General features: G+C 32.5%; 1 protein-coding gene and 1 pseudogene across 2 annotated transcripts in view; one reads left to right on the top strand and one right to left on the bottom strand.

Annotated features, from left to right (window-relative positions):
• The window catches only part of LOC145269445 (uncharacterized), a 30,186-nt gene extending 15,757 nt beyond the window's left edge, over positions 1 to 14,429 (top strand). For both annotated transcript variants that reach the window (XM_080125120.1, XM_080125119.1), the window contains exon 2: positions 5,397 to 14,429. In XM_080125120.1, the coding sequence (XP_079981246.1) occupies positions 5,402 to 8,809 (3,408 nt within the window). In that variant the 5' untranslated portion in view covers positions 5,397 to 5,401 and the 3' untranslated portion in view covers positions 8,810 to 14,429. The remainder of the gene's footprint in view (positions 1 to 5,396) is intronic.
• On the bottom strand, positions 4,649 to 4,857 carry LOC145269916 (U2 spliceosomal RNA; annotated as a pseudogene).
• Positions 14,430 to 16,405: the final 1,976 nt, after the last annotated feature.

The following is a 16,405-nucleotide window of genomic DNA, read 5'->3' as shown; positions in this document are numbered from 1 at the left end:
CTTGTTTACGTTGGACTTGAAGACAATCAAATTGTAGTCAGCTAGAAAGCAGGCAAACGGAACAGCATTCCACAGGTGTGCAGTTCTAAGAAAGAAGCTTTGTTCATGGAATCTATGTTTAGGTTTAGGCACAGATAAAGAGTAGGGGAAATTATTGATAGTGGTTTTGGCTAGATGAATGTTTTTTGTGAAAGTTTGGCGAGGGGGGGGGACCATATATTGAAGCTCAGATGAGCACTTGCCATGAAAATAACGATAAAGCAGAGACAGGCTCACAGTGTATTTTACCTCAGTGATTACTAGGGCTATGACAACAGCATATTCTTTTCATTGTTTTGACTCAAGTGTGTATCCGTTGATATCTTATATGCTTTTATATAGAGTGATGTGCTTGATTAACTGTGTCTGTGTTGGATACATACTTGAGAGTTAAAACAATGATAAAAATATGCTGTTATAGCCCTAGTGATTAAAATGTTTTTGAAAGATTGGTCAATGACAGGCCTACTCATTTTCTGGAAGTCTGGGTCTCTAGTGATCTTCAGTATGGCTCTCATGGTTTTTCTTTAACAGCTGATTTTTATCTGCTGTAACTGAGCAGATCTGTTGATTTATGGATAATTTAGGAATGGATCATGTCATTGTGCTTTACATTTCAAAGACATTCAATTGTGTAGCATTCTGGTCATTTACAGAAATGTCTGTTATGGCATTGGTGGTGAGATTCTTGACTTTATTTGATCTTTTTTTCTTCTTTCTAATCAAAGCTTGTGAATAATGCTTTATGGTATTTCTAAGTTTTTGAGATGAGGATTGTTTTTTTTGTATTTGAATGTGAAGAAGGTCTGAGGTTACATCAACCGAAACATTGTGTAAATCTCTCAAGATGAGAACAGTAGTCTTAAAAATCCAAATCATATGAATCCTTGATGTGTCATTTCCTACCAATGTTCTACAAAGCTTTATTCTCGACAAAACACTTTTTCTTTTCTAGATTGATGATTTTCCCGAGAATATTATTCAGAAAATTTACATCTATGCTGATGTTATAGCTCTCTTTTCTGGTGTTGAACTCGTTTAAAAGATTGAGTAATCTACAAGTTGACTGCGGTTTGAAATAGCTTGTTTCATTTAATCATATTCAGCTTCTATCTTTCAATCGTCTGTGTGTCACTTTTCCTCTTGAGATTATCATTGGTAACTCTACTCATGAAGAGAAATCTAGTCTTTCTTTCTCATCAAATCTTTGTTGAAATTCATATATTTTATCCTTGGCTCTTTCTGCTTATCATAACGTTGATTCTGTATCGCTCTAAACACTTTCTTAAACCTGAAGCAATTTTCTATCACTAAATCAGATGGAATACTGTTGTCATATTCTATCTGATGCAGCTCTATCCAATTTGAAGATTCTTGATAAGGTGCAGAAACATTTGTAATTTTAAATACCCTTCTGTGCAACCTCTCACAGATGTGATGTTACTAGTCTCAGTCTTTTTAAATACAATTATGGCATGTGTTTTTCAGAATTCTAGTCTATTCTCTGCTTCATTGTTCCAGCTTGTTTGGCTTTTTGGTCTAGTGGTCTTCGTCAATTTGCTGTTTTGTTACCTTGTTATAATACGTCTTCATATTCCAGTAGCAACTTTTTTTTTTTTAACAAACTGCAAGCTTGTGGAACTCTTTTCTGACTGTTTTCCTCCTTTAATTTTTTCAAGACTAAGGTCAAACGCTCTTTCTTTATTTGCAATAATCATCATTGGTTCTTGTTAGCCCCCTATGTAAAGTTGCTTCATGCCTCGTCTCGAGCGATTTCCATAAAACAATCTTTTCTTCTGATCTTTCCTGAATGTCTTGAAGAAAAACTTATATTTGTTTTATTACAATACTTTAAATTGGATATATTGAAAAACTTAAAAAAATCGATAAAGATGAGGGAATTTTTCATACTATTTTAGTATATTTTCCCAATTATCTTCCAGGTACACACTTACACTCTTTAAGAAGAGTCAGATACTGATATTAATTATCTTCCAGGTACACACTTACACTCTTTAAGAAGAGTCAGATACTGATATTATGAACCCCTCCTTGTATGAGGCATCCTGAACAACAAAAACGTACAGCTGCTTAAATACACAGCGTATGTTGTATTTACTTGAATAGTTTTTCATTTGTTTAGACCATATTCTCTGCATCTCAAATTTTGCAATATTTGCTATTAAAATAGTACTTTTCTATTCGGGGTTACTTGAAACATACTGTGAATGCTGAAGGAGGGATGTACAATGGACACCCAAACAAACGTTTTTTAAGCCCCATTGGTGTATGTAGTAGCTAAAGAGATTAACAATTTCTTAACATCATAAAGACATATTTACTTTAATCAAATGAAAAACTACACAAAATTAAACCACCGATTTATTTAAATTGCTTTTTGTTTACTGATATATTTACTTTTGTTTTGTTTTTGTAATTATGTAACACCGTTGTTACATTTTAATGACATGTAACATTGTACACCGTTTTTTTAACAATGTTGTTACATTTTAATGACATGCAACATTGTACACCATTTTTAACAGTGTTGTTACATTTTAATGACATGTAACATTGTACACCGTTTTTTAACAGTGTTGTTACATTTTAATGACATGTAACATTGTACACCGTTTTTTAACAATGTTACATTTTAAGGACATGTAACATTGTACACCGTTTTTAACAGTGTGTTTACATTTTAATGATATGTAACATTGTACACCGTTTTTTAACAGTGTTGTTACATTTTAATGATATGTAACATTGTACACCATTTTTTAACAGTGTTGTTACATTTTAATGACATGTAACATTGTACACCATTTTTTAACAGTGTTACATTTTAATGACATGTAACATTGTAAGCCGTTTTTTAACAGTGTTGTTACATTTTAATGAACCCAACACATTGTAGAGTCTCTCGCAAGGGAACAGAAGAAATGAAAAACTCTACTCTTTTTCTTTTTTAAACAAAAGCCTTTATATCTATTATTTCCAACAGCATATTTTTTCTAAATATTTAAACAGTTGATTTCCCTTTTTTTTTTGATCACATATGACTGCTCCTCTCTACTGTGACATCACCCACGTGTCTTGAATACATGCTTCTCTGAACACCACTGCATCGTTACATGTGTCTCTGCTGTGACGTCATTTTGCACTGCCGGCTTGGTTATTTGCACATCTTTATGTATCAGCATCAGCGGTTCTGTAACAATTATTGTTTATATTTATTCTTATGGAAGCATGTGGATAGTTTCTTTTTAAATCTTGCATATCGTTTGCTTGTCTATATTGGTTTTGTGAATTTTTACATTTGAAGCATACAATTGTTTTTCTATTGACATGTCCTTTTTGTAGCTTTCTGTTGCTGGTGTATTTAATTATAACATGTTATTCAATTTTGAAGACTTGTTCCCAACCAGTCAAGAAGAGTCAGATACTGATATTATGAACCCCTCCTTGTATGAGGCATCCTGAACAACAAAAACGTACAGCTGCTTAAATACACAGCTGATGTATTTACTTGAATAGTTTTTCATTTGTTTAGAGCCTTTAATTGCCATTGCTCCCAGGTCCACTCTGACCCGGAGTGGTAGTACCTGTTAGGGTCCCAACTATGGGTTAAATAGAATACGACCTAAAAAAACAAATATGCTATATTAAAAAATCGTTCTTCAAAATCACCAGATTCGGCATTAAATAACCTGAAAAGGGTTGATATGCCGTAAAACAACCAAACCAATCATTTGTTTAGACCATATTCTCTGCATCTCAAATTTTGCAATATTTGCTATTAAAATGCTCAAATTTTGCAATATTTGCTATTAAAATGCTCAAATTTTGCAATATTTGCTATTAAAATGCTCAATGCAAACGTCCCTCACAACCTTTTCTCCATTCTCTTATGGTATTGTTAGGTATAATGACCGCACTTTGTTTATAATCACCTTTATTTCTCTCAATGAAAAATCTTGTTGCAATAATCCGTCTTTCTTTTTTTAAAGGTTTTTCTATTTATTTTAGTGTGATCTGAGTGTACCGTTAATTTATCCCAGTCATATCTTAATCATTTTTAAAAAATAAAATATGGTAATATTTTTTTACCCCTAAAATTTGCAGATCTTTAATTCTAATTGTCATAATTTCATCAAATATTAATATAAAAAAATCCGCAATATTTGTATTTTTAACTGTTGTGTTTCATTTTTATCATCTTCCTTAATTATTATTAGAGCAAGATTATTTTTTTTTTTCTCGGTGACGTCCACAAATCATTTGTAAAGACATACTTTGGTTGACATGACCTTTTCTAATTCTCTTTTCAAAGATGACTAAATATAATTAATAATTCTTTGATTAATGTCGAACTATGCTTTGAAATATGATGTAGAACATTTATTTTCATAATATATTCATATGCTGCCCTTCCATTTCTTGTTCTCTTTCGGTGGAGGAGAAATCCTTCACGACTGAGACAATTCTTATTTTTGTACCTTTTCTCCACGTTAAAAAACGACCCTGGTGTCTAGCTCTGTCTCGTGGGGAGGCATTGTAAATAGGTACAACTATACATAAGAAATGAAATTTTTGAGGTTAACTACTTTAATTTTTTAGTACCTATTTACTATGCCTCCCCACGGGACAGAGTTAGACACCAGGGTCGTTTTTTAACGTGGAGAAAAGGTACAAAAATAAAAATTGTCTCAGTCGTGAAGGATTTATCCTCCACCGAAAGAGAACAAAAAATAGAAGTGCAGCATCTGAAGAACAGATACTACACTTTGATCTTGACCAAAAGGCCAAGAGAGTAATTGCTATATTTAATCCACTAAAAATGATAATTCTTGTTGCAAATATTTAATACATTAGTAGTATTTGACAAATATTGTTTGTTATTCATAATTCAGTCAAGCATGTTGATTGTTGTGTGTGGTTATATAAAAAATATTGCAATTGAACTCCGCTCTGATGTGTACTTTGGGGTTGAATTCCTTAGTAGTGATTTCTTAATTCTGAAATTATCTAAGTTCCTTTTGACTTGTATGTATTTAGTGTGAGTTGTGAAGTTATGATAGGTGTTTTTGGAATGCCAACATGCTAGTTGTTATGTTCTTTTGTGCATATGTGCAGCGTCTTAACTTTGCTACTGATGTAGAACTCATTGTGTATCACATTGCATTTGGTATACTGAGTATGTGCTGTTGCAAAAGCTTGCATTGCTTAAGGGTCATTTTGGTAGAATGCAACGTGTTAAACAAATGTTCACAAATTATTTTAGTTGTTTTTAACATGAACCGAGTTATTTGAATCTGAATAATATTTCTTGCATTTGATATTTTCTTTATTTACAGAAATAATGCCTCTGCCCGTAGAACAGAAAAGGTATTCCTGTACACTTTGTGCATCGTCTTTTGTGTATGAATCGCAGCTGAAGTATCACATGTATAGACACAGTGATGAGAAAAAATTTAACTGTGACCTGTGCAATTCTTCCTTTTCTGAGAAAAGAGATTTAACCCGACACAAACGTGTGCACACTGGCGAGAAACCCTTTTCCTGCGAGATATGTGATGCTTCGTTTTCCCTAAAATCAACGCTAAAAGGACACATCCGTATCCATACTGGAGAGAGACCATTTTCCTGTGAAATTTGCGGGGTTTCATTTTCCCAGCAATCGAGTTTAAAAGGTCATATACGCACACACACTGGCGAGAAACCCTTTTCTTGCGAAACTTGTGGCTCCTCATTCTCTCATCACTCGACACTAAAATCACACATACTTATACATACCAGAGAGAAAGTATTTACCTGTAAAATCTGCCAATCTTCGTTCTCCGTGAGATCAGATTTGATTAAGCACAAACGTACACACAGCATCAAGAAGAGTTTTCCCTGTGAAATATGTGAATCATCATTTTCTCATCAAACAACTTTAAGACAACACATGCGTAAACACGCTAGTGAAACAAACCCATCTGACTCGTCAACAAAATCAGGTGTCAAAAACCGCAAGCATACAAACACTGGAAAAAAGGCATTTACGTGTGAGACATGTGGGTCTACATTTTCTCAGCGATCGACGTTAAAAGTACATATACGTAGACACACTGGCGAGAAGCCATTTTCCTGTGAAATATGCGGGTCTTCTTTTTTTGAGAAACCGGCTTTAACAAAACATAAGCGTACTCACACTGGATTGAAACCATATTGTTGTGAAGTGTGCAAATCTTCATTTTCTTTAAAATCAAGCTTGAAAGTGCATATTCGTGTACACACTGGTGAAAAACCGTTTACATGTGAAGTTTGCGGATCTTCGTTTTCTCAACGTTCAATTTTAAAAGGTCATATGCGAACTCATACTGGAGAGAAACCTTTTTGTTGTGAGACGTGTGGATCTTCATTTGCCCAGAAATCAAGCTTAATTGGTCACCGACGTATACACACTGGGGAGAAACCATTTTCCTGTGACATATGCGGAGCTTCATTTTCTTTAAAATCCACATTAAAAGGACACATGCAAATACACACCAGAAATAAATCGTTTACTTGTAAAATTTGCAAATCTTCATTCTCTGTAAAAGCAGCTTTAACGAACCACAAACGTATTCACATTGAAAAGAAATCATTTCCATGTAAAATCTGCAAGTCCGAATTTTCCAAAAGGTTAAGTTTAAATAGTCACATGAAGGTACATAAACGAGAAAAAGCAGCTTACATCAAATACATGCGTATACAAGCTGGCCCAAAGCCATTTTGTTGTGAAGTATGTAATTCTTCATTTTCTTTAAAATCAAGCTTGAAAGTACATATTCGTGTACACACTGGTGAAAAACCATTTACATGTGAAGTTTGCGGGTCTTCATTTTCTCAACGTTCAATTTTAAAAGGTCATATGCGAACTCATACTGGAGAGAAACCTTTTTGTTGTGAGACGTGTGGATCTTCATTTGCCCAGAAATCAAGCTTAATTGGTCACCGACGTATACACACTGGGGAGAAACCATTTTCCTGTGAGATATGCGGAGCTTCATTTTCTTTAAAATCCACATTAAAAGGACACATGCAAATACACACCAGAAATAAATCATTTACTTGTAAGATCTGCAAATCTTCATTCTCTGTAAAAGCAGCCTTAACAATTCACAAACGTATTCACATTGAAAAGAAATCATTTCCATGTAAAATCTGCAAGTCTGAATTTTCCAAAAGGTTAAGTTTAAATAGTCACATGAAGGTACACAAACGAGAAAAAGCAGCTTACATCAAATACATGCGTATACAAGCTGGCCCGAAACCATTTTGTTGTGAAGTATGTAATTCTTCATTTTCATTAAAATCAAGCTTAAAAGTACATATTCGTGTACACACTGGTGAAAAACCATTTACATGTGAAGTTTGCGGGTCTTCATTTTCTCAACGTTCAATTCTAAAAGGTCATATGCGAACTCATACTGGAGAGAAACCTTTTTGTTGTGAGACGTGTGGATCTTCATTTGCCCAGAAATCAAGCTTAATTGGTCACCGACGTATACACACTGGGGAGAAACCATTTTCTTGTGAAATTTGCGGATCTTCATTCTCTCTAAAGTCAACCCTTAAAGGACACATGCAAATACATACAAGAGATAAAACATTTAGCTGTAAAATCTGCAATTCTTCGTTCTCAGTGAAAGCGGCATTAACGAACCACAAGCGTATACACGCTCAACAAAAGAAATCATTTGTGTGTGAAATCTGCAATTCTACATTTTCGAAAAAGTTGAGTTTAAATAGCCACATGAAGATACACAAGCAGGAAAAATCAGCTCTCACAAAATACATGCGTATACAGACTGGATTGAAACCATTTTGTTGTGAAGTATGCAATTCTTCTTTTTCTCTTAAATCGTCCTTAACCAAACACATTCGTATACACACTGGTGAAAAGCCATTTTCTTGTGAAATATGTGGTTCTTCTTTTTCTCAGCAATCCACATTAAAAGGTCATATACGTACGCATACTGGTGAGAAACCATTTTCCTGTGAAATATGCCAGTCTTCGTTTGCTCAGAAATCAAGTTTAATTGGTCATCGACGTATACACACTGGCGAGAAGCCATTTTCCTGCAACATTTGTGAATCTTCGTTTTCGTTAAAATCAACCTTAAAGGGACACATGCGTGTTCACACAAGAGAGAAGTCGTTTACTTGTAAAATCTGCTTATCTTCATTTTCTGTGAAAGCAGCGTTAACAATCCATAAGCGCATACACGCTGTAAAGAAAAGCTTTCCTTGCGAAATATGTGGCACCATATTTTCTGAGAAAAAATATCTATCAAAACACAGGCGTGTACACAACGATGGCAAACCGTTTTCGTGTGATATATGCAAGTCTTCGTTTTCTCTGAAATCAACGTTAAAAGTCCATGTCCGCAAACACACTGGGGAGAAGCCTTTTTCCTGTGAAATTTGCGGCTCTTCATTTTCCCAGCAATCAACACTGACAGGACATATCCGTACGCACACTGGGGAGAAGCCGTATTGCTGTGAAATTTGCCGAGCATCGTTTTCCCAGAAATCAAGTTTAATTGGACACATGCGAACACACACGGGGGAGAAACCCTTTTCCTGTGAAATTTGCGGATCTTCGTTTTCATTGAAATCGACTTTAAGAGTGCACACGCGTATACATACGAGAGCGCAAACGTTTTCCTGCACGATATGCCAATCTTCGTTTTCCAAGAAATCAAGCTTAAGCAACCACATGCATGTACACAATAAGTGAATGTATGCCACCTGGGAGGATTCCCCAATTGCAGCTTAAACAAAATGGTAAGGAAATTGATAAAAAATACAATACCTATATATCTCAAGCAAGAGGTCCATTGATTTCTAAGTAGTAGACTGCAAAAGAGCAAAATATTTTCTGTACAACATGCCAATCTCTATTCTCTGAGAAATCAGTCTTGAAAATGCGCAGTAACTATTTTCAGTCCAGTTTCTGTTGATGGAATCTCTAATTGTCCTAAGCTTATATACTCAGCAAGTGAGTGTCTCATGCCCAGCTCGAACAAAATGTTAAAAAAAATTTGACAGAAAAAAAAGAAGATTATAGAGATCAAGTCTTAGCCTAATGAAGGAGTTCTTGGATTTCTAAGAATTACATTGAATTTTTGTGCAAAAACAAGCACAACATTTCTTTTGTACACACTTAAATATCAGATAGATATAAAATGTTTACTCAAGGACAGGGCCCTTTGATTTTTAAGAAATAGAATACCGAAGAACAGTTTTCCTGTACATTATGCCAATCTCCGTTTTCCAAGAAGTCAAGTTACATCATTTTCAAAGAAATTGAGAAATCAAGCTACATATATGTACACAGTAAATGAATATCTGGCATCTGGTAGGATTCACCATCCTTAGTTTTAACAAAATGACAAGAAAGTTGAAAAAATATATATTTCATATAGAGATCAAGGAAGGAGTTCTTTGATGTTTAAGAAAAACACTGACTTAAAATGCAAAACAAGCAACAATTTTCCAGGAATGACTATATATCTTTTATAGCGATCAAGTGTGTGTTCAAGGAAAGTATTCATTGATTTCTAAGAAGTGCATTACAAAAAGAGCAACAATTTTCCTGTATAATATATTACTCTCCATTTTCCGAGAAGTCAAGTTGAAGTAGCCACATGCATGTATTGAATCTTCATTTTCTACGAAATCAATCCTGAAAATGTGCATAGACACAGCAAAGTAACTATTTTTCAGCCCAGTTTCTGTTGATGGAATCTCTAATTATCTCCAGCTTATATACCAGACATGAATAAACATTAGAGTCAAATCTCTTCTCAAATTTGTGATTCATTTCTCTATAGCTTTATAAAATAACTAAAAAATATTTCCTATTTATTTTTGTTTTAATTGTTTACAAGTACCAAGCCAGTCCCAGTTCATTTATTAATCAATTTTGAAAAGCATAAAAGTAAATCCAATAGCAAAATGATTAAATTCTGACAGAATTGCACCTATCTATTAAATATTCTGACCTCTGACATTTTTATTTCTCTAAAGTCATTGGATTTTCATTTTCAATAAATTGCAATTTTATTGGAATTCCAAACGAACCTCTTGGTCTGAGTTTTACTTCTATTTTGGTTTTTCTATGATTAGCTTGTCAAGACACTTCCTAAATCAACATCCGGGCCTTGATAAGTGTTGATCACTGTGTAAAAAAAAAAAAAAAAAAAAATCCTAATTTGAAGGACAATTTATTTGATTTACTTGAGTTTCTACTTCATTTTGTATAATTAAATCCACTAATATGATTAGTGAGTTTCCTGACCTAAAATCCACAAAATATAGAAGTTATATTTTTACTTTCTTTTTGCAAAAGTCAACCATTTTCTGCAAAGTCAAAACCAAAAACAACAATTTTTCTTCTACAAAACAACCAAACCAAATGGATTTTCATTTTCAATAAATTGCAATTTTATTGAAATTCCAAACGAACCTCTTGGTCTGAGTTTTACTTCTATTTTGGTTTTTCTATGATTAGCTTGCCAAGACACTTCCTAAATCAACATTGTATTGAATTCCTAATTCGAAGAACAATTTGATTTACTTTAAGTTTCTATTCATTTTTGAATAATTAAATCCACTAATATCATTAGTGTGTTTAATTAAATTCTTCCTGACCGCAAAATATAGATGTTATTTTTTTTCTTTCCTTTTGCAAAAGTCAATCCTTTTCTGCAAAGTCAAAACCAAAAACAATTTTTTTTTCTACAAAACAACCAAACCAAACCTTATGAATAAATATTTGATGATATAAAGAACTTGATGCATAAAAATTGTTTTCGAAAATTACTGGATTTAGCATTAAATAACCTGAAAAGGGTTGATATGATGTAAAACAAAACGACCAAACTATGATCTAATTACATGTAAATAATAACAAACTAAGGCAAGTAAAGGTGAAATCATATATTAATTCATCCATAACAAATTAGAATTTCATTGAAAATGGTGTTTACATATTTGAAAATTCATTAAATATAGCTTTGAAGAAAATTCAGTATGAGTGAGTTAACATCCTATAATGGAAACCCCATTGATTTACCATCCCTTTAAGTGTCTGCAATTATAGTAGTGAAAAATGTGTTTGCAGCTCTGATTGTACAAGGTGGCCCACTTAAGAATAGCCCGATCTCTCTAATCAATTTTTTCTACAGATTAAACAGCACACTTTAAAGTAGCCTGACCTCTCTAATCTTTCTCTTAACGACCAACTGACACCACAAGACAAAATGTAATTCTTTTTCCAACAAGACAGCACTACATGCCAGACGTCTCACAAATCATTGACCCAAGTTCATGACATGAACAATAAGCAAAGGGTTATGGCCACCATATTCCCCAGACTTGTCGTCATGTGATTTTTATCGTTGAGGGACTGTTAAACAAAAAGTGTATGCAAATAATCCTCACAATCTAGACCAACTAAAGGGGAACATTACCAACACTACTAGGAGAATCACCAGAAAATATCTACAGGCAGTATATGCAAACATTGTTAAACGTCCCCAGAAATGCATAGATATCAACGGAGAGCACTTCCAGTACTTTTATAACATTACAGGTAATTTAAACAATAAAAGAATGTTCCTCCTCTCTGCTACATTGTCTGGGCTATTTTTAAGTGGGCCACCCTGTTTATAAAAAACTGCGTTTAAATATTTTTCTAGACCATCCCGTATTTATGAAAATATTTGCAAATTCTGACGTTAAGCATTGAGAAATGAATTCCAAAATAATTGTCAGATAGATGCCATGTGTCAGATTTTTATATTGAAAAATCTTTAGGTTTTGTTAATTTCATCTTAAACTTTCTGTCTGAAAACTGTTAGGCTGTGGAGAATTTTTACTTTCATTCTCGTTTCAGAAAGCAAAAATAATGTAAGTCTTTGTTTTTTGTGTTTTACCTGAAAGAAATGAACATTTTGAAGTGTTTGAAAAATTAAAATTTTTAAGTATTTCTTAAAATTAAATTAAAGATGAATTCCAATTCTAAATTTTTGAGATGAGGATTGATTATTTGGATTCTTCTGTCTACTGTTCTCATCTTAAATGTTATTTTCACCATGTTTCTGCCAAACTCTGAAAATGGACGGAATTTTGAACAGAAACCTTTATTTACTTCATGGAGGTAGCATGCTCTCATTCTATCAGCCATGACTAGATAAAGCTCCTCAGTAATTCACATTCAGGAGTTTGACAAGGTACACTTGAAGAAGATCGGAGGTTACATCAACCAAAATGTGAAAATGATGCTCAAGATGAGAACAGTAGTCAAAAGAATTCAAATAATAAAAATAAATCGTTTCAACTTTAGTTTATAATTATTTGTGCAGTTAAAGCAAAATGGAACTAACCCTAACTTGCGTTGGATTGACTGAAATTTAAAGAAATGTGTTTTCTTTTTTTGCATCATCATATGTTACCATAATTAAAACAAACTTAAATACCGAACTTCTTAATAAAGAATGTAATGAGTCGTATGTTGATGTATTGTTAACACATTGTTCTGCTAATCAGAAAAAAAAAATTAATGTTAACAAAACTAAGTTTTTCTTTTACAAAATATTTTTTGTAAAAATCTTAATTGACTGTGTTAAGTTTAATATGAATTGCTTGTGTTTTCCTTCCACTTTTTCTGTGGACTATTTACATACAACACCAACAAATGAGGTCCTGGATATGACCTTAAACTATATCCAGTGGTGAGGCCCCAGCTTGGGGACTTTACGGAGTGTGGAGCCACCCTTTAATTGCCATTGCTCCCAGGTTCACTCTGACCCGGTGTGGTAGTACTTGTTAGGGTCCCAACTATGGGTTAAATAGAATCCGACTTGAAAACAACAAATATATTCTATTAAAAATTGTTCTTCAAAATCTTTGGATTTGGCATTAAATAATCTGAAAAGGGTTGATATGCCGTAAAACAAAAACAACCAACCCAACCAAAAAATGAACATTTCTAATAGATCTTGTCTAAAAAATGATATGATTTAAACACGCTGACCTCATATAATACAGTGCTTTTGAATAGGTATAAAACCAACATTTGAACAATCTGTTGTAGAAAATATATCTTCAAGTTTGACACTATTAGATAATAGACATGCCTTTGGCTCTTCCTCTCTGACCTTTCGTGTCAATCATTTAAATGCTACACTGAAAATTAAACATTTGCAGTTATTCGACTCTTCTCATCTCAAAAATGTAAAACAAAAACATGATTTAAACTTGCTGACCTCGGATAATAGAGGCGTCATTGTACACATATTTTTTATTTCTTTTTTTCATTTTTTGAATCTGTTGAAATGAGGCTTCATAGTTTATGCATTCATTCTTTTTTGTTGCAGACTGTTATCCTCATCTTCATAGTTGTTATCCACGTTTTAGCCAACGCGTCGTCTCGCCTTTAAGTGGTTAACTGTTACGGGGCACGAATGCTGAGTCGTGTAACTTGTAATTACTGCCTTCCATAGTTGTTGTTGTATGGCACAAACATGTTGATACACCAGTTCTCGCCAGATCACCGAAGTTAAGCAACATTGAGCCTGGCCAGTACCAGATGGGTGACCATTTGGGAAGGCTAGGTGGTGTATGTACCTTCTGGGAAGGTTAGGCATGGGGCCAGCACCCTCACCCCGAAAAAAGAACTCCTCACTATAAAAAGCATCTACAAAAGTTGTAGATGACCTATGCCTCCTCCAGGGGGGGGGGCTCAAGGGCTATGGATGGATAGTTGTTGTTGTTGTCTTGCTATATTTTGATCGACTAATCCTCTGGACTGATTTGGATAGGGTTGAAACTGCTATCTTCAGACAGTGCTCAACTGGAACGGTAGAGATTCGATGCCGCTGTCCATTGCACCACAGACTCCAAAGGAAAACTTGCAGTTAACATCCTGAAGAAGGCCAGAGGAGGAGTTGACCGAAAAGTGGCGAAACAATAACTATGAAGATGAGAATAACGCACAGATTTTCATGTTTAACATAAAAGTTAAAAACACGTGATGAAACGAGGTTTACAAATGAATATCTAAGAAGCAATATATCAATATCTGAAACGGGATGAATAATATAAAACTGATAACCAGATGAGATTGGAAATCAAAATATGACTGCCCTTGTGTAGTTAGTAAATTTTTGTTGTTTAACCACATTTCATTTTATAGATAAGATACATATATATATATTGAAATGTTAGTTCTTTTTTCTGTAAAAAAATAATTTAGCCTGTTTTGTCTTTATAGCTTTCAATTTGAGAAGAATGATTTGCTATGTAGACTTTCCTACGTGGATTTCATGAATAAAGAAACTCAAGAAACAAAACTCGAATTCTTTTAACTTATTTTTGTTGGAACTGCAATCGGATACAGTTTTTACTACATATGTTATATTTTATCTTTTATAATATAAGAAAATGTATTACAATTTGTTACGAGAACTGTGAAGTATAGTTGCGTTTCGTTCTTTTCAAACATAAAGCAATTCTCCATCCAGATGACATTATCGCTTATTGCCTGAGATCCTTTACTGAGAAATGCCAACATTTTCCGAGATTTCAAAATGAGGAAAAGTATATGAATGGCCATTGCTTGAAGATGTTTTCTGACATGGAGAAAATATAAAATATACTCAATAGATCCTGTTATGTACACATATCTCTCTCTTTATATATACTAAACAGGTTGCCCAGTCGTAAGGTACTTGAATATAATATTTTAAGTTATGTACATTATGTATTTATTAATATAGAGAAAATTTTTTATTGATTATGATATTGAACTAATGTAGCAGTGAGATCAAAACATAATATATATATATATATATATATATATATAAGTAATGTGATTTATAATTTAAAATTTAAAAAAAATTTTTAAATTTAAAAATCAAATTTTAATTAAATTAAAAGTCAGTTTCATAAGAAGGAACAACAACAAAATCAATTATCTGTACGATCGTTTCGGAAATCCGTGCTTTTTAATGTGGTATACATGAAGTTATGTAGAACAATTATATATAGTTTTTTGGTAAGCAAGGTCTCCTCATCAGCAAATTTAGGAGGGTTTTTATTGAATTTAAATAAGTTTATTTATGGTGTCTTTTAAATTCAATAAAAACCCTCCTAAATTTGCTGATGAGGAGACCTTGCTTACCAAAAAACTATATATAATTGTTCTACATAACTTCATGTATACCACATTAAAAAGCACGGATTTCCGAAACGATCGTACAGATAATTGATTTTGTTGTTGTTCCTTCTTATGAAACTGATTTTTAATTTAATTAAAATTTGATTTTTAAATTTAAAATTTTTTTTAAAATTTTAAATTATAAATCACATTACTTAATATTGAATTAGCTCTAGGACATTTAACTATCGAGCTTATTATATATCTAAATTACAACGAGCACTTTCTATTTCCTGTATTTTAATTAAACTAGTAATTTCACTGTTACATTAAAATACACTCAGCTCTTTAGACTATTGTTCTAATCTCCTTTAAATTATATATATATATATATATATATATATATATATATATATATATATATATATATATATAAAATCCCGTTATTTATTTCACTTACCTTAAAGTTGTAAATAAAATTGGACATAAAATCAATATTATGTTAAAATGTTAAAAAAGAATAAAATAAACAATTTTTCTTGTTTTTTTTTCTCGGTAATATAATTATTTTAATTACAACAAAAAAAAAAGCAGAATTATAAAAAATAATTATTTTTAAAAAGCTTTAAATGACATTAAATTCAATAATTACGCGATGTGAACTTTAAACAGTTTTTTTTTATATAACAGGTTTCCAATAATAAAAAAAAATATATATTCATAATTCATATCATAGAATATATGACTCTTGAGATAATAAAAATTACAAAAGCAAAATAAACTAAAATAATTCGCTTGGATTTGTTCTAATCTCCTTTAAATTATATATATATATATATATATATATATATATATATATATTGGGTACCACCAGTTAGAATCGAAACCGAAACACAACTCTCCACTTCATTCCGTAGCCTCTAAGGCACGCCTATATATATATATATATATATATATATATATATATATATATATATATATATAATTCACCTAGATGAATGATTTGCCTGATTTCCTGGCCCATGATTATATATATATATATATATATATATATAATAATTCAAATGCTACAGTGTTTAAATGTATGGTTCTGTGTTTTACTCATTTAGAACTGCTTTAAAGCTTCACTGCTCACTCATTTTGTGACCAAATTTCAAACAATTTTTGACA

Source organism: Euprymna scolopes, chromosome 45, assembly GCF_053919585.1.
Source record: "Euprymna scolopes isolate OS-2025 chromosome 45, ASM5391958v1, whole genome shotgun sequence".
NCBI classification, from domain to species: Eukaryota; Metazoa; Mollusca; class Cephalopoda; order Sepiida; family Sepiolidae; genus Euprymna; species Euprymna scolopes.
This window is presented reverse-complemented; position numbering and strand designations above follow the sequence as displayed.